Raw genomic sequence first — 21683 nt, 5'->3', positions numbered from 1 at the left:
ACTGTAAATGAGCAGTTTTCCATGTATAATACGTTTTGGCAATCAGAATTTTTTTCGATTGCTAAACGACACTGGTCACAACTGAAGCCACATGTGCAAAACTCTCACCACAGTCTGCATTACCAACAGTCACCTGAGCTAAACAGTTCACATCACCTGTAAAACTCATTCCAAGCAACACAACTCTTCACACACGTCTCAAAACAGGCTCAGTGCAGCCACAATGAACACTATGAACAATCCTCACTGAGATAACACACACCGTCACTCAGAACACACCGAGAGTAAAAACACTAGCATCAAACACCAATACAGAACATACAAACTTTTAATCTCTACAGTTTAAATAATGTAAGTGACTTTACACTAATCAATATCTGCTATAAGAAAAGAGTGAAATTATTTTCTTTCCTTTTTTATTTGATACCATTTTTGAGGTAAACAAGAATGAATGAAAAACCTCAGTTTGCTTACCTACAGTAAATAGATATTTATATTTTTATTTTGTCTGTAGTAATTTACGTAATTACTGGAAATGTTACAAACTAAAGGTACGTAATAGTCCAGATGTTTTACAAGTTTCTTTTTAATCAACTAATTGGATGTCTTGTCTTTCCATGAACCTACATTATCTCTAAATACTAATGACTGTGGTGTTCCCATTGCTTACACCTCCATTACTTTGTGAAAAACAGTAAGTGCGCGGTTTTACTGTAGTAAAGGAAGTGTTTTCCACATTTTCACAACTGTGTATGTAACGTCATCTTACCTGGACATATTGGTATCTTTGCTCTTTTACCTGTTCGCTGTTTCTCTCAAACGGTACAATGTATAACTGTTTTATTCTTATTTGGTGTTTCTTTATTTTCAAAAAAGGCGTTATGAGCTTTCCCTATATACTCCATATACAGTATGTGTTCACTAACAAGTCTAAAACAAGAAACCATTGCAATCAGCAATGTTTGAAATGCACCAGGCTGAAATCCGTACTGTTTTGAATGCGTGGTCAACAGTTTTGACAGCAGTGTGTTAGCATTTGAACAAAGTGCTGTAAATCCACAGTGTTGTGCAGGTTGTGGTTAAAGTGATGGGATAAGTCTGTAGAGTTTTGAAAACTGTGTTCAAGCAATGAAAAACAAACTACAGTTTGGTTCACATGAACTGCTGCTGTGCGACTGTGGTTAGAGTTTTGCACGTTACTCCAGTTGTGCCCACTGTCGTTTAGCAATCTAAAAAAACTGTAAGTCAGCACTCAGCAGAAAAATCTGAAAGTTTGCATTTGCTGTAAAATATAGATGTTTTCAACAAAACCCCCACAGACACATCTTTAAGTTGATACTGATTGGTGCAAACATTTCTTTAAGAACCCTCTTCTGTAAAGGTTGTTTCCCCAATTCAATAACAGTGATATAAATCATCCTCACTTTGTATCCACAGTAGGGTGTCCATGTGACAGTGAGGGTGCGTTTGTGGCCTGTCTCCACGGTGCCTTTGGTGGGCTCCACACTGAAGCCGTGCTGCTGCAGAGATGCCGCGTTATCCCAGTAAAACTCACCACTCTGGTAAAAAACAGAGAATAAATAATTTGTCCAAACAGACATTCAACACAAAATTGATACATCTGCTCTTTTTTCACCAATCGATTAACTTGAAACATGGTTTGGAGTTTATAAAGCTTATTGACATTTCATCTGAACACTTTTCACTTCATAATCTATGAATAATTATGCTTTGTCCTTCTAATTGTGCCAATTATTTATTTAATTTTGCTGAAAAAAGAGGAAGAAACATGACAGCAGAATTTTACGAGGCATGCTTTTTTAGTTATTTATAATACTGGTTTTTAGAGGCCTTAAAAAGGGCACAGATGGAGGAGTCAGATCGATGCCATATTGACAGCATAATACAAGACCACACAGAGGTTTGAATCCACAGGGTAGCCGTAAAATTAACAAATGAATATACAGTATTATAATGATATTGCATTTTGCATGGAGTCTTTTATTTTTTTAACCTTTATTTAACCAGGTTAGTCTCATTGGTATATAAAATCTCTTTTTCAAGAGAGACCTGGCCAAGATAGCAGAACAAGTTAGTTACATATAAAAACAATTTACAATCACAAAACAAACACAAAAGAGGCAAAGACAACTCAAGTGCATTTCATTCTATGATGATTCTAAGTGACTCCCTGCCTCAAATAGGTTATTGTCTCTCTTATGATGCATCACAGTACACCTGATGAAATATTTGGCAGTATCAGTATCTGATGACATCACAGTACCTTCTTACTGGGCTGTGTGGAGCTGATGCAGCCCACCTGCAGCTCTCTCACTGCAGGTGTGATGACTCCTGCGCTGTAGCTGGCCCGCAGGGTCACCAGCACAGGGATGGTGGGCTTCTCCATCACCTCTGACTCTGCTAGATAGACATGACCATATTTCGCAAGATTTAGCCCATTTACTACAAATCATACTTCCACTTCACTTTACAGTAATGCCCAGCAGACCAGAGTCAATGGAATTTGCTGGTACAGTTCATTTTCATACCAGCTAACTATCTTGCAAAAAATAGTGGCGTGATTTAGGAATTTGAATGCAATGTTAGCAATGCTTGTGGCATGGAATGGCACTTAAAGTAGTGGGGAAGTGAAAGTCCTTACTCACAAATATTAGAGACTCAGGAGCTTTGCAGTGTTTTAAACCAGTCTAAAGTCAGCACAAACGTGTCATCACCAATGGTTGCCTTGTAGTTATTGTATTTATCATTCTGATTCTATTCTCCCACACTGATGGATTTTTATGTATTGTGCTGTTTTATGTAGTGTATTTGCTGTTTTGTGGTTGCTGTTTTTTTTGTCTACCTGCCCAGGGACAACAGACGCAAACTCTGGTGCAATTACTTTTAATCGTGCACTGTCCCTGCAAAAATAAACAATACAAATAATACATAAATGGCTCTAGAAATGGCAATGTCTATTTGTCTGTCTGTCATTCGGCCGGTCGGTCAGTCCACCGCTTTGGTCCAGACTGACATATATCTCAACAACTATTGGATGGAAATTGGATGAAATATTGTACAGATATTCATAGCCCCCTGAGGATTCATCCATAAAGCGTCATCTTTGGCTCAAAATCTTTATTTGTTTGTCCATTACTTTGGTAAAAGACCAAATACCTGCAAAACTAATGAGATTTTAATCAGCTTCAGCTGTACTTTGTATTTAGTGCTAATTAACAAATGTTTGCATGCTAACACTCTAAACTAAGGTGGTGAACCTGATTAACATTATCTCTGCTAAACATCAGTTTGTTAGGGCTGTCAATGTCCGCATGTTAGCATGCTAGAGTTAGCATTTAGCTGTGCCTAAGTACAGCCTCACAGAGCCACTAGCGTAGCTGTTGGCTCCTCGTCTTATTTCTACCATTCCAGACATCCTTTGGCTTCCACTAATATATTTTATTAATTAGTTCCTACAAATCCAATTATGAATCATTTGTACAATTTTCTGACTGTTTTCAAATGCATGCTACACATACATTTTTATATTTTTGTTTTGTAGCGTTCAAACCGGTCTACATGTGCTTTGTGGATCTGGAGAAGGCGTATGATCGGGTCCCCTGGGAGATACTGTGGGAGGTGCTGCGGGAGTATGGGGTGAGGGGGTCCCTTCTCAGGGCCATCCAATCTCTGTACGACCAAAGCGAGAGCTGTGTCCTGGTTCTCGGCAGTAAGTCGGACTCGTTTCAGGTGAGGGTTGGCCTCCGCTAGGGCTGCGCTTTGTCACCAATCCTGTTTGTAGTATTTATGGACAGGATATCGAGGCGTAGTCGGGGTGGAGAGGGGTTGCAGTTTGGTGAGCTGGGGATCTCATCGCTGCTTTTTGCGGATGATGTGGTCCTGATGGCATCATCGGCCTGTGACCTCCAACACTCACGGAATCGGTTCGCAGCCGAGTGTGAAGCGGCTGGGATGAGGATCAGCACCTCTAAATCGGAGGCCATGGTTCTCAGCAGGAAACCGATGGAGTGCCTTCTCCAGGTAGGGAATGAGTCCTTACCCCAAGTGAAGGAGTTTAAATACCTTGGGGTCTTGTTCGCGAGTGAGGGGACAATGGAGCGGGAGATTGGTCGGAGAATCGGCGCAGCGGGTGCGGTATTACATTCAATTTATCGCACCGTTGTGACGAAAAGAGAGCTGAGCCAGAAGGCAAAGCTCTCAATCTACCGGTCAGTTTTCGTTCCTACCCTCACCTATGGTCATGAAGGCTGGGTCATGACCGAAAGAACAAGATCCAGGGTACAAGCGGCCGAAATGGGTTTCCTCAGGAGGGTGGCTGGCGTCTCCCTTAGAGATAGGGTGAGAAGCACAGTCAGCCGTGAGGAGCTCGGAGTAGAGCCGCTGCTCCTTCGCGTCGAAAGGAGCCAGTTGAGGTGGTTCGGGCATCTGGTAAGGATGCCCCCTGGGCGCCTCCCTAGGGAGGTGTTCCAGGCACGTCCAGCTGGGAGGAGGCCTCGGGGAAGACCCAGGACTAGGTGGAGGGATTATATCTCCAACCTGGCCTGGGAACGCCTCGGGATCCCCCAGTCGGAGCTGGTTAATGTGGCTCGGGAAAGGGAAGTTTGGGGTCCCCTGCTGGAGCTGCTACCCCCGCGACCCGATACCGGATAAGCGGACGAAGATGGATGGATGGTTTTGTAGCATTTTCAAATTAATCTCTACTTCAAAAGTGCAGATATAGTCTAAAACTGGGTGCAGACAGCAGATGGAAACGTGATTCTGTTTATACTACATTGAGTGTCTGCATACACAAATGTGTTCACACATGTACAATTCGGTCAGCATGGACATACATTTTGGGCTGCAGGCAGACTCTCGCAGATGTGGGCAGATGACAAATGCAGACCCTTGCCACGCTGATGCAGAAACTATAAATTGGAACCCTTTAACTACCAAACAATGCAACGATTATGTTAAATTAACAAAAAATTATGCTGGCCTACTGTTCAGTATGATGGCATACACAATTCGTGTGCGATTTAAGAGTCTGCTAATTGATTTGTATCTTGTACGGAAATGAATGAAAACCAATGGCTGCCTAGAATGATAGGAAAAGTACGCACAAACAAACACAAACAAATGGTCCTTTAACTTCCTTCTTAAAGACACTCACAAACTGGGATTTTGCTGGGTGCCAACGGCAGGCTTTCAGAATAACTTTTTTTTCCCCATCATAAGTGCTGTTATTTTGACACAATTGTACCAAAGCTCAGGCATTCATCCAACTGCTGATGCTATATTAATGTGCAACCCCACTTTGATGTAGTGAAATCTACAGTTAACTTGTCTAGGAGGTGTGCCTATTTTCACACATGGGTTTTGTGGTGAAATATGACCTGAATGCTGGTGACAAGCACATGTTCTGCTAGCTCCTTTGATTAGCATAAATTACTACAACACATACCCTGCTGTTGCTGGCATAATTTATGGAATGTGTTTGGGAGTTATTATTCACATTTAGAGTGTCAGTGTCTTTATTTTCTCTGCCTTGTTGGAGCCTTCAGTATCTTTGAGAACATGCTTACTTGAATCATTTTTGATGGATCATTTCCATAGGTAACCAGGATAGTAGTATTGATCACGTCCAGACTGACTATGTATTTCATTAAACTACATAATGTCCATTATACTGTGCTAAAGAAGAGATGAAGGAGGAGGCTTGGATACCTGTAAGCTGAGGTTGACTGGTTATCAGTGGAGGGAGGAGAGATTCAATTGGCACAGTCAGCCGATCTCCTCCAAATAGATACATGTTATGTGAAGAAGCTGCTCCCCTCAGATCCACCACACACACTTTACTCTGAAAGACAGAAATGGCACAGGGTTAAGGTTGTTATATTATAAGGACCAGAGTGAATAGAGGGCATTCAGCGTGCAGTAAGTGCATTTAGAATGCAGCATTTTGATACTTTTAAACCAGTGACTAAGGTCAAGGTATGAATTTGAGTGTATTGATCTCAAGGTGTGAGTCTTTGTTTGTGTGGAGTTCTGCTGACCTTATTTATAAGCTCTATGGTCAGTCTGTCAGAATAGTTGACAGCCGGGTGGTCAGGCTGAAAGGTGACAGTGATGTCCTGGCTCTGTCCTGGAGCAATGCTGCCCTCTACTGGCACCACACTGAACACACTCAGCCCACTGCAGTTCTGGGTTCCTGTACAGGAGACAAAAGACATACTGCTACTACTACCATGTCTCCTACTGTTACTTCTGCTACTAGTACTGCTGTTAAAATAATACAAATAAACATGATCTTTATTTCCCTGAGCTTATAATACAACACCTCAACTATGTCTAACAGAGAACTCTCAGCTTTATAGTTTCTCTCAACCATACTCCAATCTGTTTTGCTCCTTCAGTAACCTTGCACATCTCCCACTCTACCTCATTGCATAAAAACTGAAGAAATAATGAATAATGTGCACACTAATGTATATAGTATGTTATCCCATCTTTAAAAAATATATTTTAGTAGTATTAGTAGTTTAGTATATTTATAGTGCATTCTACAGTAGTATATTATTCATATTGTGTATTCTATAGATATATATCTTATTTCTATCTATCTATCTATCTATCTATCTACTTTCTTTAGTCTATCCATGGTAGTTGTGATGCTTTGGTTGAACAGTATTCATCAATGCTGTTGCTCAACTGAAAACAAAAGATAAAGGGTCTAAGGTAAATTGATAAGAATTATTTAAAAAAAATGCACTATATCCCAACCAATAGTGGATATTAATATTTGGGAGTTAATAATGATTGAAGTGCCTCTCAGTGAGACTGTGTCCTGAAGGCGTTTGCATTTGTTGTTTCTCTTCTTATTTATTCAGGTTTGTCCTAACCACCTTTATGTTATGAGGTTTGGTGTTGGAAATCGAACCCTTTTGTTTTAGAGCTCTAGCAGTCTACGTTGTCGGGTTCCCTGGTGAATCACTGCAATGTTAATTACATCTTACCCACAGTAGGCTGGACCTGAGAGTCTGTGTAACTGCCCAGCAGGAAGGCCACCCTGTCAGCTCCACCCTGAGACTGTGAGGGACAAAGGCTGGCCAGCAGCACCCTGAAACCCACTGCCACCGTTGAGCTGTTCTGCAGCTGCAAGAAAAAACTGCATGATGTCAGTTCCGAGTCTGCAACCCCCTCAAAAGCATCAAGGCAATCACTACATATGAACAGCGATCCAGTTCTGGATTTGATTGTTTCAAGAATGGACCTGAATCATCAGAAGTGGACAAATATCTTCAAAACCAACAAGATGTAATGTTTTTCTCATACTTCTTCTTTTCCTTTTGCCCTCAGCACACTGTTGACTGACCTTTAGGACATGTGAGGCGCTCTCCTTCTCCAACACGTAGCCAAAGTCAAGGAGACCTCCAGGGTGGGAGGAGGTGACAGCAGGGACCACACCCTCCCCACACACAGTCATCTCCAGGGTCATCTTCTGGCTAAGCACCTCCAGAGTCTCACAGTACTAGAGAACAGTACAAATAAAGTATTACTCAATATTTGTAATGTTATCTAATAATCTTTTATGTGATTTGAGAGGCACAATGGCTAATTCTGATGAGGACAAATCACTGGATTAATATATCATTTTGGATTCAACTTCACTTTGAGACTTATGGGTCATTCATTAGTGGGAAACATGAGACACACTGGTAACATGATGCTCATATGTTTATTAAAGGTGCACTATGAGTTCCTGCATGGTTCCAGTGCAATTTAATTTTTGTCTCAAATCGTAGGCATCTCTCCTTGATCCGCTAGCTGCCTTCCCCCTGAATACACTGTGAAAAAGCCCGGTCTCAGGAGACAACACGGGGGTCGTAAACGTCAAACGAACACTAGAGGCACAGGCTGTGCACCAAAATACAACAAACCACGTTATAGCCAATCACAGACAAGATGGTTGGGGGAGGGGGTGGGGGTTAGTGCGCGTGCACATAATGGTGGGGGCAAACAGTGAGCAGAGTTAATTGAGTAGTGTGAGTTGTATCTGAGAGTAGCTGCTGGAACGTGGTTTGTTGTATTTTGGTACACAGCCTGTGCCTCTAGTGTTTGTTTGACGTTTACGACCCCTGTGTTGTCTCCTGAGACCGGGCTTTTTCACAGTGTATTCAGGTGGCAGGCAGCTAGCGGATCAAGGAGAGATGCCTACAATTTGAGACAAAAATGAAATTGCGCTGAAACCATGCAGGAACTCATAGTGCACCTTTAAGTTCTAGCAAAAAGCCAGCGCTCCATGGTCAATTCTGCACTGCTAACCCACCTTTTTCTCCAGAGATGGACTGAAGGCCAGAACCAGAGATTGTTTTCCTCCGGGTCTTAAGCACCTGAGAGCATTCAGAAGGGAAAAAGGACCACATATATCCAGCACTGATGACCTCAACTTGGAAACGGTCAAAGAAAACCAGTGGTGAACAGTTGATGTTATAATTATTATTTGTAGTAATAGTATCTGTCATAATAAAAGTAGTAGTAGCAATTTAGGGCCTGGACATCTCTGGAGTACAAAGAGATGCCATATGTATAAAATATAAAATAGGGCAAATCTATTGAAGATTATGACTGTTTCCCTCATTCATAAGAGACAATGGTAAAGTATGTATCTAACATTGGTAAGTTTTTAAGAAATTAACTTTTACTTTGACATTAAAGGATGATTTTATTTATCCAGGTTTTGAGATCTCCGTCTTCTTTTTCTGAGCATTTAGTGCCTTTATTGAGTAGAGACAGACAGGAACTGTGGAGAGAGCGAGATGGGGAATGACATAAAACAAAGGCGCCCAGCTAGACATGTACCTGGGATGTTGCCCATGGCCTCCTGGGCAGCCCGTCTCTAAAATTTCTGCCTCCATCTCAGTACAATGAACGTGAACAGAATTTCACTTGTGGTGCTCACAGCATTGACAATCTTCAGTTCAACTTCTCAATAGCAACATAACTCTGGGGTAAGTGTCCTTGTTGCTCTATATAACCCCCACTACGTGACTACACATCCGTTTTCTTTAGAAATGCTTTGAACAAAAGTGCATGTACAAAATGTGGCTGAGGGGTTAAAGGTGTTAGACAAAGGCAATGAAAAAAGGCAATGAATGCAACTTCCCCAGTTCAACTCTGAGAGAGAATCTTGTTGCATGTCATTCTCTCTCCCCCCTCATAACCTTTCTTCTCTCTACTGTCTGCTCTCAAATAAAAGGTACAAAAATGCCCTAAAATACTACTACTACTACTGCTGTTGAATCCAATTTTTCCCTTGCTGTGACCCCCACAAACTAAATGACATTGATCTCAATTATATTGGGGTGGTAGCAGAAATCCTCAGAGACTGATATCTTAAAACCTGGGAAAATAAAACCCAAACTATCTGTAATGCTAAATACTTCTATGGGTAAGTGAGAAAAACATGTTTGTAATCTGTGTGAATGGACTCTTTAATACACACTTACATATTAAAGAGCACATCTCATACTATCTGCAGAAAACATTTAAAGACTTTTACATGCTAATTATATTCATTAATGTATTTAACACAACTTGTCAAAGTACTGAAAGTAGAGTGGACCTGCAGCTCAAAATATCTGTCTATCTAATACATTACGATTAAGACTATTGAATGTGCACATTATCAGTTTTTTATAAAGTATGTTGAACAGATATCTTGAGAAGTGTCTATAGAACACGGATACCATCAAGTGGGTGGATTAGCAGTTCAAAATAGCTCTATAGTTATGTGTAAAACATTGTGTTTTGACTTTTGTTGACAGGATACATCCAAAGATTCCTTCGAAATGTTCTGAACTGTAAACCTCTTGATCACTCTTTCTCCTAAAGATAGACAACACAAATAAAACACAATAAATAGGTACAAAAAAAGGTATGCGTGCTGAATGCACAAATGAACATTTACAGTACGTGAAGAACTATTAAGCAACAAACTTTCAAAATGACTCACCCACTGCCACCTGATGGAAGTCTATGACATTTTGTCCATTGTTGGATATGACCACTAGAGGGGGCTGTACAGCAGGACACTGCAGCTTCAAGTACAGAGTATTGAAGGGACTGTGGAGATATTAGACATGACAAGGAGAAAAAAGCAGTATATGTAACAGCTCCCACACATGGCACTTTGAGTCGGGAGAATGATGGAACATTACGTAAATCTGTAGCAGTGCGTATATTGTTGAGTTTGTTGTATTGCCATTACAACAAAATTAGTTAGGAACATCCTTTGGTGAGCTCAAATTACAAACAAGACAGACAACAATGTTGACCATTCCTAAGTTGAATAGCCTCAGGATATGTTACTTCTTTTGAACTGCTTAGATTTAAACCAAAGGTGTTTCTATCTTCTCCCAGAGGGAATTTCCTCCAATATTTAGAGCCACTGGATAAAACCAACGGTTATAAATAGAAGAAAGAGATGAGAGGTTTGGATGAAGTCTTTTTTCTCTGATACATTCTTTTCAACAGAGGCCAGGCTACCCAACCGAACTGTAATAGAGACACGCACTTTCAACTGTGGTGAAAAAGTGCACCATAGCTTCACATGTAATTTATGATTAGCAGTGATGCCGGGTAATGTTACGTTACTTGTAACGCGTTACTCTAATCTGACCACTTTTTTCAGTAACGAGTAATCCAACGCGTTACTATTTCCAAACCAGTAATCAGATTAAAGTTACTTATCCAAGTCACTGTGCGTTACTATTTTTGTCATTTTCCTTAGTAGAAATATATATAATTTTTGCTTTCTTCTTGCGTCTCGGGGAGTGAAGTCACGTATGCGACGACAAGTCACGTTTTCAGCATGTGGACAGGTCACGTTTTCAGCATGTGGACAGTTAACGTGTACCACGCAGTGACACAAACGTAAACAACAATGGAGGGAGGAGAGAGATGCACGTTTTCTAGCTGGAAATACAGTCACTATTTTGAGTTTGTGTCAGCTAAAGATGGCAATATTAAGGTTCGTTATACACTCTGTGCTGGTGGCGACAAAGTGCTATCTAGCTACAAAAATACTACGTCAAATTTGAAGAAACATTTGGAGTCGCAGCACCGCACAGTCAAACTTACAGAGCAAGTCCCACCAGGTGGTGCAAAGCAGAGAGAAGAAGGTCCCCCACCACCCAAACAACAAAAGCTGGACTTCGGTGCAAAACCAGTAAGTGGGGGAGAGTTGAAGAAGTTGGTCGGGCAGTATGTTGTAGAGGAAATGCTGCCCTTAAACACGGTTGACTCGCCTTCGTTTCGTGCTATAATAAACAAGATCCCTACTACTGTCAATGCCGAGTTGCCTCACAGAACAGCTTTGTCACGGTTGTCATTTTTACGTTGAGGCGGCGGGGTGTTGTCAGCAGCTGCTGAATGTAACTAATAAAGTAACTTGTAATATAACTTAGTTACTTTTTAAATCAAGTAATCTATAAAGTAACTAAATTACTTTTAAAATCAAGTAATCTGTAAAGTAACTAAGTTACTTCATTTCCCCATTGTTAAATTAAAGATGAGTTCCAAAGGTTATATCAGCTATATTAGACCCCTCCTTCCAATATGCAGATGTGTCAGCTGCAGATATAACCCAACCAAAGAGGTCATCGAGAGGCTACAGGGTTGTCGTAAAATACTGTTTTTATCAAGTGGTAATCCGTGAGTGTTCTCTTCCGTCATGGTGGCTATCACGGCTAACTACACAGTTCCTTCTCTATTTACTGGGTAATCACTCACTACTGTGTTCCATACATAGAGTGTTGGTATTGCTTTTCTTTCAGGCAGCCCAGAGGTTTCCACCACAGCAAAAATCTTGGCTTTTCGTTAAAGGAAGAAAATAAGCTATGTAGCAAACAACAACATAATGTCCCACACAATCCCACACATTTTACGTGCTGTAAGAAGAAAGTGCATGCTGCTAAATGCTATGCAGCTCCAGAATTCACAGTTGAGATGGAGACTGCATAACTTGATGGGCAAAGCAGGCAACCCAGAGCTTCAGGCCACTGGGAGAACCAGGTTTACTAAAACATTATAACACCTGGAATGCTAAGGGCTTTAAACAAATTGACACTCTGCAAACCCGGGGCAAGTCGTAGTGTTTGTACTGGCTCTGTATGTTGCCCTATAGTGGGTTGATCTGGACTTGGTTGAGATATGTTACTTATACCAAACAAATACCTTCTTTTTCTGCATGAATCAAGATCTTTGGTTAAAAGGTGTAAAACATTGTCTGGTAAAGGAGGCTGTTGTTTAAAATAGCGGTCTTACATTCAGGTTTTAGGACCACAAAGTCTGTCCATAGTAACAGGACTGCAAATGGCAAAAACTTATATGAAAATATTGTAAAGGGCATTGATACATCTGGCAGGACTTGGCCTACAGTGTGTTGTACGGATCTGTGTAGAAGCTGACTCAGTGTCACCTCCATGGCGGCTGGGCCTGTCGGTCTTCCTCTGGAGGGTCTCCGTCCGACACAAAGCAGGGAACGGTGTACTCGCTGTAGCGTTGGGTGAAGGAATACAGCAGAGAGGCTCTGGCCTCCTCATACTGCTCTGACCTTAAAGGAAAAGACTGACAATGAAACCCTTTTTCATCAAAGTTTTCCAGCTCTGTTGAGATAATACTAACTATATATATATATATATATATATATATATATATAAATACAGTATATATGGTGTGATCATTGCATATGTGAATACTGATGAAATCACTTGAGCACTGGAAAAAGAGGGAATGTTCAAGCGAAAGCTTTGTGTGTAATTTATTTCAGTGTTGTTGGATCTCAGACTTCTGACCAAGTTATTAATATGGATTAGCCTACTTTCCTACATAACGAGGGTTTCAGGAATAATCTATTCCCTTTTTGCAGTACTACTCTTTTACTACTTCTATTTGGTTATAGAATATTTGGTAACACTTTACTTGAAGATATCTACATAAGAGTGAAATGACACTGTCATGAACACATAACACTGTCATGACACAGTCATGACACATGAACGCTAACCCTAACCCTAACCCTACCCTAACTTGTCATGACAAAAAACGAATGACACTTACTAAAAGAAGCATCAAGGAAAAAAAAATATCAAGTCTTCGTAGAAATAAAACCTCCTACCCTGGCTGTATGTCGGCAGGATTTGGTGGTTCAGTGAGTTGGTCTGTGTTTGGGCTGTCTGACGCCGTGCTAGTCTTTGGAACCACAGATGCCTTCTTTGCTTTACTGGTTTCCACTGGGACCTCATTTTTAGTCTTAATGGAACGTACAAAATCACACACACACACACACACACACACACACACACACACACACACACACACACACACACACACACACACACAAAGGTGATTGATGGGTTCATACTAAGTTAGTCAAATGTAGCGTCTACATTCTGTATAAACACTAGCATGTTCATGAAAGATAATACAATCAGTAAGCTGGTGAAGATGTGCTCACATTACTGTAGAAGCCCTTGTGGCAGCACAGACTGACTCTGACACTATCAGGAGGTGACAGGAGTAGGTGTGTGTGTGTGTGTGTGTTTGTGTGTGTAGTCTTACCTCCTGTTCAGCGTGTCTGTTCCTCTCCAACTCCTTCTCACGGAGCAACTTGGCTCGGTGGAGGAGACGCAGCGCCTCCTCTCTGATGTCCTGGTCCAGCAGTCTGGGTCTGAACGTCACTTGGACAAGACATCTCTATGTGAGAGAGGAGATGGAAACGTGTCAGGGATTTAGAAGATCCAGCAGTAACACTAGTTATTATTACATGTGATATGGTGCACATTTTCAGGAAACTTTACAATGGCCTTCAGTTTTCTTCCTCACAACTTCCACTTCATATTACAAAGTGGGGGTTTAAATTAGTTTTGGGCAGTCTCTTGTTCTGAGGTTTCTATAGTGTGAACCAATTCAAGTGGACTCAGGATGATAATCCCTCTGTTTTCCAATTTTCTCCCACTGGGCCTCTGTTAGGCAGTTGTAAAAAAAATGCAATGGATTAATTGTTTCTATAAACATAGCCTTGAGGAAAGTCTTCCACTGTCAACTGATGGAAAATAGAACTTCTTATTCAACCGTCACAACTCACACCAATTAACTACAATGATTTTCAAATGATGCTGCATCCAGTGAATATCAAAACATTCAAGATTCACTGTTTCTTGTATTATGTTCTGTACTTGTTGATACTGCAGCATAGACAAAACAAAAATAAAAAGCACTTGTTCACCAACAGCAGCTATTATGGCTGTTTGTCTCACTGCAGTTCTGTATAACTGTACTGAGTTGAACTGAGGCTGAAAGAGATCTGTTAGTTCTGTGATCATTGTCTTTGTTGCAAATTGCCATTAAAAGTAAAAAATGTATTCACTAGTCCCAGGTTTGGTTTCTTTACGTAGTAAAATTACAGGTTACGTTCACAAACCCAAAACAATTTTTATGAAGTTTAGAGTAAGCACTAGGAGTTAGATTTGCATCATATGCAGCCTAAAACGTTAATTATGGTTTTGTGACAAAGGTTACATTAAGATTCTGGCCATGCGTAAAACGAGAAACACAACTTCAGGGGATACGGCTTCACAGGATTACTCAAACAGCAGTTTGTGAGGAAGGGGTTGAATTAATATTAGGGGCAACATTTTCTTCAGCTGACCCCACAGACACACATACAAACATAAAAACATACACACATCCCTTACCCCCTCAGTGCAATCGGACTGTGCAATAACTGCTGTGTTTACTGTTTTCTAGCTATTTATTGAGAACATGGAACGAATGTGTATATGTGTATGTGTATATATATTTTTTTTTTTTCTTTTTTTCTTTTTATCTTTTTACTCTATGCTGCTATTTGGAGAGGATGCTCCAACAGAATTTTGTTGTATCGCTTTCAATTGACAATAAAGATCTATCTATCTATCTATCTATCTATCTATCTATCTAGCTATAGTGCTAAAACATGCTTGGTTTGAGCAGGTTCTCACAGTCCATATTAAAGGGGCATTCCAGCAATCTATAGCTTGCACTTCCATAAAGTTGGGGGAATCACAACATTAGAACATTAGAAATACTAGTAATCTGACCTTTATGTGTAAAATTGGTACAGTGCCCCTTTAATATTAATGTAAACATAAGAGGTGTGCTACTCCACCTCCCCGGGCAGCAGGCCACCCGCGGAAGGAGTGATGCTGATGTCTGAATCCTTGGGTAGGGTGAAGGAGAACAGCCTGGGTGCTACAGGAGCCATGGCATCCTTGACCACTGGAGGGACTGGTTGTTTGGACTGGTTATGGTTGTTTTGATGGTTGATCAAGTAAAGTATGGCAGTGGAGTGGTCTCCCACTGCCGTGGCCCCAAACTGGACCAGAGAATGGGAGAGCTCCAATGGAGGGCGGACACCCACTGCTCGGCAAGACAGAAGGAAATCTCTGATGACAAAGAAAAATAAATTGTTTAGATATACAGTATATGACTAAATATTGGATGCAGTAAACTGAATCATATCCATCATACCGGACATAATGAGACTGACTGAACTTGATTTAAAGTTAACCTGTTAATTCCTGATCTGCAGCTGAGCTGGAAATTGTACTCTTTGGCTTTGTTGGCACTGAAAATCAGATCAATCTCCAGGGTCTCTTGTGGGAGCAGAGTGCCAAAGCCATCATTAGGTTGGACCTCAATAAACTGTAGTGTGACAGACCACAAACAACACACATGGCTTGAATTTCCAATTTACAGTTAAAATCCTTAAGATGTTTTTATGAAATCAAAACCAGTTTTGATACCATTTATTGGAGACATTGTTTTTGCAATAGCCATTCAACGTATTCACATTCAGTGATTATCTCTCTATTGTACATATGCGTTGAGGCAACAAGGAAGTGCTCTGGCTCTGTGATTTTGTCTGTTAACATGGCAAGCGGGATTGTGTCGCGTTGTGTGTATTTTTACATCTACTGCTTATCTACTGCATCTTTATACTATAACAGCTATGTACAGCATGAAGAGCTGGAAGAAAATGAGAGATAAATACAGGCTGCTATTTGCATAGCAGTGCTTAGATAAGTGCTATTGACAGCGCTACTAACAAACCCAAAAATGGGCAGGCCACAAAAGGATAGTAGCTTTTATTAGTTAGTGGTGGAGTTCCCATTCTTGCACGGGATTGCATACCCAAGCATAGGGGATTCACAGCAAACATTTTTTGCATGCAATCCAATGTAATTTTATCTCATTGATAACAGCCGCACTTTCACTCTCTTTACGTGTATCAGAGCTGTATTAAGTTACTGCTAATGCTTTACATTTTTAAAAACATCCACATGTTGTGTTGTATATGTTGAATTTCTGCCAAAGTAGCTACTGAACGACTGTTTGCTTTAGTGCTAAACTGCATTTGCGGTTGCAACAGTAACCACAAAGGTTGCCAAATAAATGAGGACTGAAATCTTTTCTTTTTTTAAGATTAATTTTTGGGCATTTTAATTATATAGGACAGCTGAAGACAGGGAAGAGAGAGGGTGAATGACATGCAGCAAAGGGCTGCAGGGCTGAATTGGACCTGCGGCCAATGTGTCGAGGAGTAAACCTCTATATATGGGTGCCTGCTCTATCAGGTGAGCTACTCAGGCGCCCGAGGACTAACATTTTAAGGATTACAACTTTAAGTGTTGAACGAAAAGAGCAAATCTAAAAAAAAAATGGGAAACCTGTGAAAGGGTGAAGCTAAATTTCCCACAGTGAAAGTATTATTTATTTTAATGAATTCTGATGTCCTTGGGTCAAATTTGACCCATTTTGGGGTTTTCTTGGATGGTTCCATACAATGCTCTTCCCAATAAAATAAATGATCAGTTCACTACTTTCATTGAATTTGGGTGTTTAATTCAATTTTAAAGGATTTGAAAAAAAAATTGCAAAAAATTAACATTGAAAAAAGCGACAAAAATGTTGGAAAAATCTTTAAAAACATGGGGGAAAAAACAACAAGAAATGTCAAAAAGCCCAGAAAAAAAATCAACAAAAACATCGGAAAAAGTGACCAAAAAATTGGAATAAAAAAGGACAAAAACGTCGAAAAAAATGACAAAAACATCAGGAAAAGTGACTATAAAGTTTTAATTTGAAATTTTGACCCAGAAAGACAAAACGTTGCATGGTCGACAGGAAGACAACACAGGGTTAACAAAAAATGTGTCTCCTACACACCTGACACCATCTAGTAATACAGCACTGATAAAAACACTATTTTCACTGACTAATAGTATCTGGGATCATTTCCGCTTGTAGGGATCCAAGCAACTGTATTTCACATATACAGTAACATTTAACACAAGATAAGGTATTCACAGCACTACAGACTAAATCACAGAAGTTCTTGTTACTCATACAGTACCTCTGGAACACCCAAGAAGCCAAAGTCCTGAGGCAGCAGGGACAGGTTGGTAAGGCGAACGCTGCTTTTGACCAACTGGTAAATGGAACAGATACCAAAGTCCACCTCAGTCGGTTCAAACTGCAGGTTTGAGGAGGTCACAACTGCTTGGACTGTGAAATGAATCGGCTTCACCTGAACACACAGACATGAAGCATCTTTACAGACCTTTGGCCATTTCACACTACATTAGATCTAGATTTCTCTTTATATTATTTAATATAATAATAATGCCAATCATTATCAGGATTGTTTGATTTATGTAATAAAAATGGTTCCAGTGGCTGCTTCTGAAAACTGCTCTGCACTGGTATCACTTTTCAAATCTTAATTACACATTTTCATATGCAGATTGAAGAAAAAAAACACAGAGGAGAACAAAGACTGCAACAACAAGAACGTGAGACTAGTATGGACTGATGTTTCTTTCATCCAATTTTTTTTTTCACAAATATGAATATATGCACCCATCTTATGAACCAAATTCATGTTTAAGCTGAGGTCACTTTAGTCTTTTGCGTGCGTATGTGTGTGTGTGTGTGTGTGTGTGTGTGTGTGTACTCCAAAACTGAGTGTCGGCTTAGACTGAGTTTTAGAAATTAAAATCTCTAGTAAAGTAACTATTTATCAGTGACAATGCCATTCCGGCTATTATGATTTTAGTTATTCTTAATTTTTTTTTTTAAATTGTCAACACTTCCCATGAAATGGTTAAAACCTAAACATATGTCCTTCCCTACCCTGTCTGTGGCCCTCAGCCAGGAAGTAAATCTTCAAACACAAATATAATTTAATTTAAAAATAAAGGCTAAATAATTACCTGAAATAGCTCGGCTTTGTAGATTTTACAAACATTCCTCAAACAGGCGTAAACAGTGCCTTTCTTAGGGATCATTTTAATTACTACATATTTTGTGCTAGTGAGTTTTACTGCAGCATAGTTTAGGTGAGAGGAATACGCTAAATCAAACTTAGGATACATAGACAATACTTGTTGGTAAGATCAACTCATTTGTTGTTGTCTTTTTATGGGACAATAATACAAATATGTATACAGTATGTATGCGTAGCACTAGATTTATAAAACTAAGAATTCTTGTGAGCTGTGTTTTTTTTCCTAAATATAACGTCTTCTTAAATGCTGTCAGTGCTCAGAAGATAACCTTGTTTATTGGTTTCTGCACCATTGCTTTCCTGTCTGCTGTGTTGTCTGGTGACCATATGACAGTGTGTATGTGTGTGTGTGTGTGTGTGTGTGTAATGCCAAGAGCTCAGGGCCTGGGGCTGGGGGCAACAGCTTTGGTGCTCCACAGGAGCATCCTGGCCCAGTATTTGGCTCTGCTCCCCCCTACAATCCTCTCATCTCCTTGTCCTGGTAGAGACAGGGAATAGGGGCTGGATAGGAAGGGAGAGGAAGGTGACGATTTGGCAAGAAGACCGACCAGATTTAGATTTACTGAGAAAGAGGACTGGCATAAATGCAACACAAATGTCTATGCAGCTGCTCTGTGTTTTTTCATAAAACACTTATTCAGTTGCTGTGAGCAATTTGTTTTACACTTCAAGAGCTCCTTGACTGTTTTCATACTTCAAAAAATGCAAGTTGGACCTTGTGAAGAGGATATTGAGATGTGTGCCTCTTGAGAGGAATGAGTTTTAGTTTGACACTGAATTGCAAACAGTCTCAATGTTTGTTGCACAATAAAGCTACAGTATAACAACAAATCTATGATGTGGACCCGTCTAAAGTTGTATTATATTATAATATCATTATCACACCAAGACAACACTTATTATTTGGTTATCAATTATCAATTGATAATCAATTGGAATGAACTGATTCCAGATTGAGTATCTACACTTTATAATTAATACTAAGCTGCTGAAAATATAAGATGTATCTTTGTGGTGGCAGATTGTGTTTTCCTCATTTGTTTTTAAGAAACATTAATTCATAAAAACACAAACAGAAGCCCATACTTTACAGACACAGACAGGTCTGATCAAATATGATTTTGTATTTAGCCATAGAAAAGGCAATGTCTGAAGGTAAACAAAAATGGTGGAAATTCTGTTATGTGCGCCGCTAATAGCCAGTGGCAGCTAAAAATTTAACTTTTTAGAAAACTCATAACACAAGCTGTATCTTAAATCAGTTCACTTTCAGATTCTTTGTCAGGTTCAATGTTCATTCCTAACTGCCACAACAAAGTGTTCTGAATTCTCTACAGCTCTGATTTGCACCTCCTGATTGGCTTCTTCTCCATAGCAATGGTGGCTGAGGCTCATGTTTATTGCAGTATTTAGAGCCATTCGCCATGCCAAACTACTGACAAAACATGATTTAATGCAAACAAAGCTGAAGTAATTAAAATTGATGGCCATAACAAAAATCTATAGCAATGGTACATCATCCAGGAGCCTCCTGAGTGTCTATGTTGAGGAACATTTAGGATATAATCAAGCCAAATAATTGCACTTTGTTTCTGAGAAGACATGTTTTTTCTGTCACTTTGGTATGACGGATGACTCTGAATAATAAAATAGCTCCAGCTGATGTTGTTATGGAGGAAAAGCCAAGCAGAGATGTGAATCAGAGCTGTAGCAAATTCAAATTCAGCTTTGTCGTTGCTGTTGTTGGGAATGAAACCCCAAATTAGCAAAAAATTGACCCAGAATCTAAAAGTTAATTCACTTAAACTGCCGATTGTGTTCGAAAAAGTTTTATCCTTAGCTTCTGCTGGTCCTTAGCAGTACAGGTAACTAAATTGTTCCTTCCTGTACCAATAGGCATCATGGGAGCTGTGGTTAGCTTCCCCATTTACATTTTTATGCACATGCTTGCAACTTTTGTAAATTATCAAAGAATCAGATATTATAGAAAACAAAATCTTTTGTACTTATGATTCTACCAGGAGTTTTTTTCAAAAAAGTTGTGGATGTGCTCCAACTTATTGTCAGTCATCTAATATCATCTGTGCTGCAAATGATCCAGACTTTTATTCCCGGGAACCAGAGGCACCTCCCACTTTGCAACTCTGCAACTTTTAAGTGTGAATGTACATTTATGTCTTAGGTATGTGAGTGTATCTATGTTTTATGTGTTATATACGGGTATGCATATGTTGAAGACACTGTATGTTATATGTCATATATGAAGGAACTTTGAAATTGCTTTCCTTATTAATTCAGTGATTGTAAGTATAGCCTCGCTTTGCAAGACCATCCACACACTGTGGAGCGGAGAAGGGTCTAGCTACTCCACATGGCATTCTGGGATGGGAGAAAAATGTGCTCTGGTTCATTGACATTTCTTTAAACCAATCAAAATCGTCATAGGCGGTGCTAAGGTCCGCACGGAGCCGCTGTAAAATAGTCGTACGAGAGAAAACTCAGATTGGACAGATAGTCTAGCTAGCTGTCTCAATTCACCCTGCAGAGATCTGAGGAGCAGTTAACAATAGTCCTCAGAAATCCACCGGAGTTTAAAATTCCAACACAAAGAAAGCGGAAGGAAACGGACATACATGCATCCAGCGGTATTTCCTGTGGCACCGGAGCAATCCCGGAAATGGAACGTCAAGGATATAGACTATTGTAAGTGTAACCCTAATGTTGGAAGGTGTGACATTTTATAAAAATAATTACACCAATAAATAAATACATTATTAAAATGTATGTTTGCACATGCTATTGAAGACGTTATTTGCAAAAACAGATACAAGCCATTCTTAAAATGAATAAACAAACACCAGTTTGATTGATATTCCTCTGAGTGCACAAAAAAACCCACGATTTATGAAAATGTAAAAAAGAGAGAGATATCTTTTCAGAACAACCCAACACCAGCTTGCCTTATATTCCCTGGCTTGCACAAGGAAGATAAATAAAAGAAGAGAACACATTATTGCTTTCCCTTTTTGAGCATCTGCAGACATTTTCAGTGAAACAATATGGGATAACCTTTATGCTTGGCTTATTAGTGCCCATGTAGGAACTGGGCCTTGGGGGTGGGAGATAATTTTAGCTTGTTACCAGCAAAATAGGTTAAAACCTTCAGTGGCGCTGCTTCGGTTAGGGACAAAGTAGGACACACAAGTCCTGTATTGCACGATAAGAACACTGTTTTCAGGATCACAGGGAGGTTTACTGGAAAAAAGGACTACAGTGTATAATTGTAATACAA

At 39.9% G+C, this 21683-nt stretch overlaps 1 protein-coding gene across 6 annotated transcripts in view; it reads right to left on the bottom strand.

Annotated features, from left to right (window-relative positions):
* cfap74 (cilia and flagella associated protein 74) overlaps positions 1-21683 on the bottom strand; it is a 64413-nt gene that overhangs the window by 1300 nt on the left and 41430 nt on the right. For 5 of the 6 annotated variants that reach the window (XM_036007919.1, XM_036007917.1, XM_031286230.2 and 2 more), the window contains exons 24-38: positions 17459-17632; positions 15614-15747; positions 15212-15488; positions 13624-13758; positions 13181-13314; positions 12482-12616; positions 10016-10125; positions 9833-9888; positions 8330-8449; positions 7376-7531; positions 7017-7155; positions 6057-6211; positions 5728-5860; positions 2285-2421; positions 1425-1559 (exon numbers count right to left, since the gene is read on the bottom strand). In XM_036007919.1, the coding sequence (XP_035863812.1) occupies positions 1425-1559; positions 2285-2421; positions 5728-5860; positions 6057-6211; positions 7017-7155; positions 7376-7531; positions 8330-8449; positions 9833-9888; positions 10016-10125; positions 12482-12616; positions 13181-13314; positions 13624-13758; positions 15212-15488; positions 15614-15747; positions 17459-17632 (2130 nt within the window). The remainder of the gene's footprint in view (positions 1-1424; positions 1560-2284; positions 2422-5727; positions 5861-6056; positions 6212-7016; positions 7156-7375; positions 7532-8329; positions 8450-9832; positions 9889-10015; positions 10126-12481; positions 12617-13180; positions 13315-13623; positions 13759-15211; positions 15489-15613; positions 15748-17458; positions 17633-21683) is intronic. The other variant, XM_036007918.1, reaches the window with a different exon arrangement.

The sequence above is a fragment of the Sander lucioperca genome, chromosome 12, assembly GCF_008315115.2.
Source record: "Sander lucioperca isolate FBNREF2018 chromosome 12, SLUC_FBN_1.2, whole genome shotgun sequence".
Taxonomy (NCBI): Eukaryota; Metazoa; Chordata; class Actinopteri; order Perciformes; family Percidae; genus Sander; species Sander lucioperca.
This window is presented reverse-complemented; position numbering and strand designations above follow the sequence as displayed.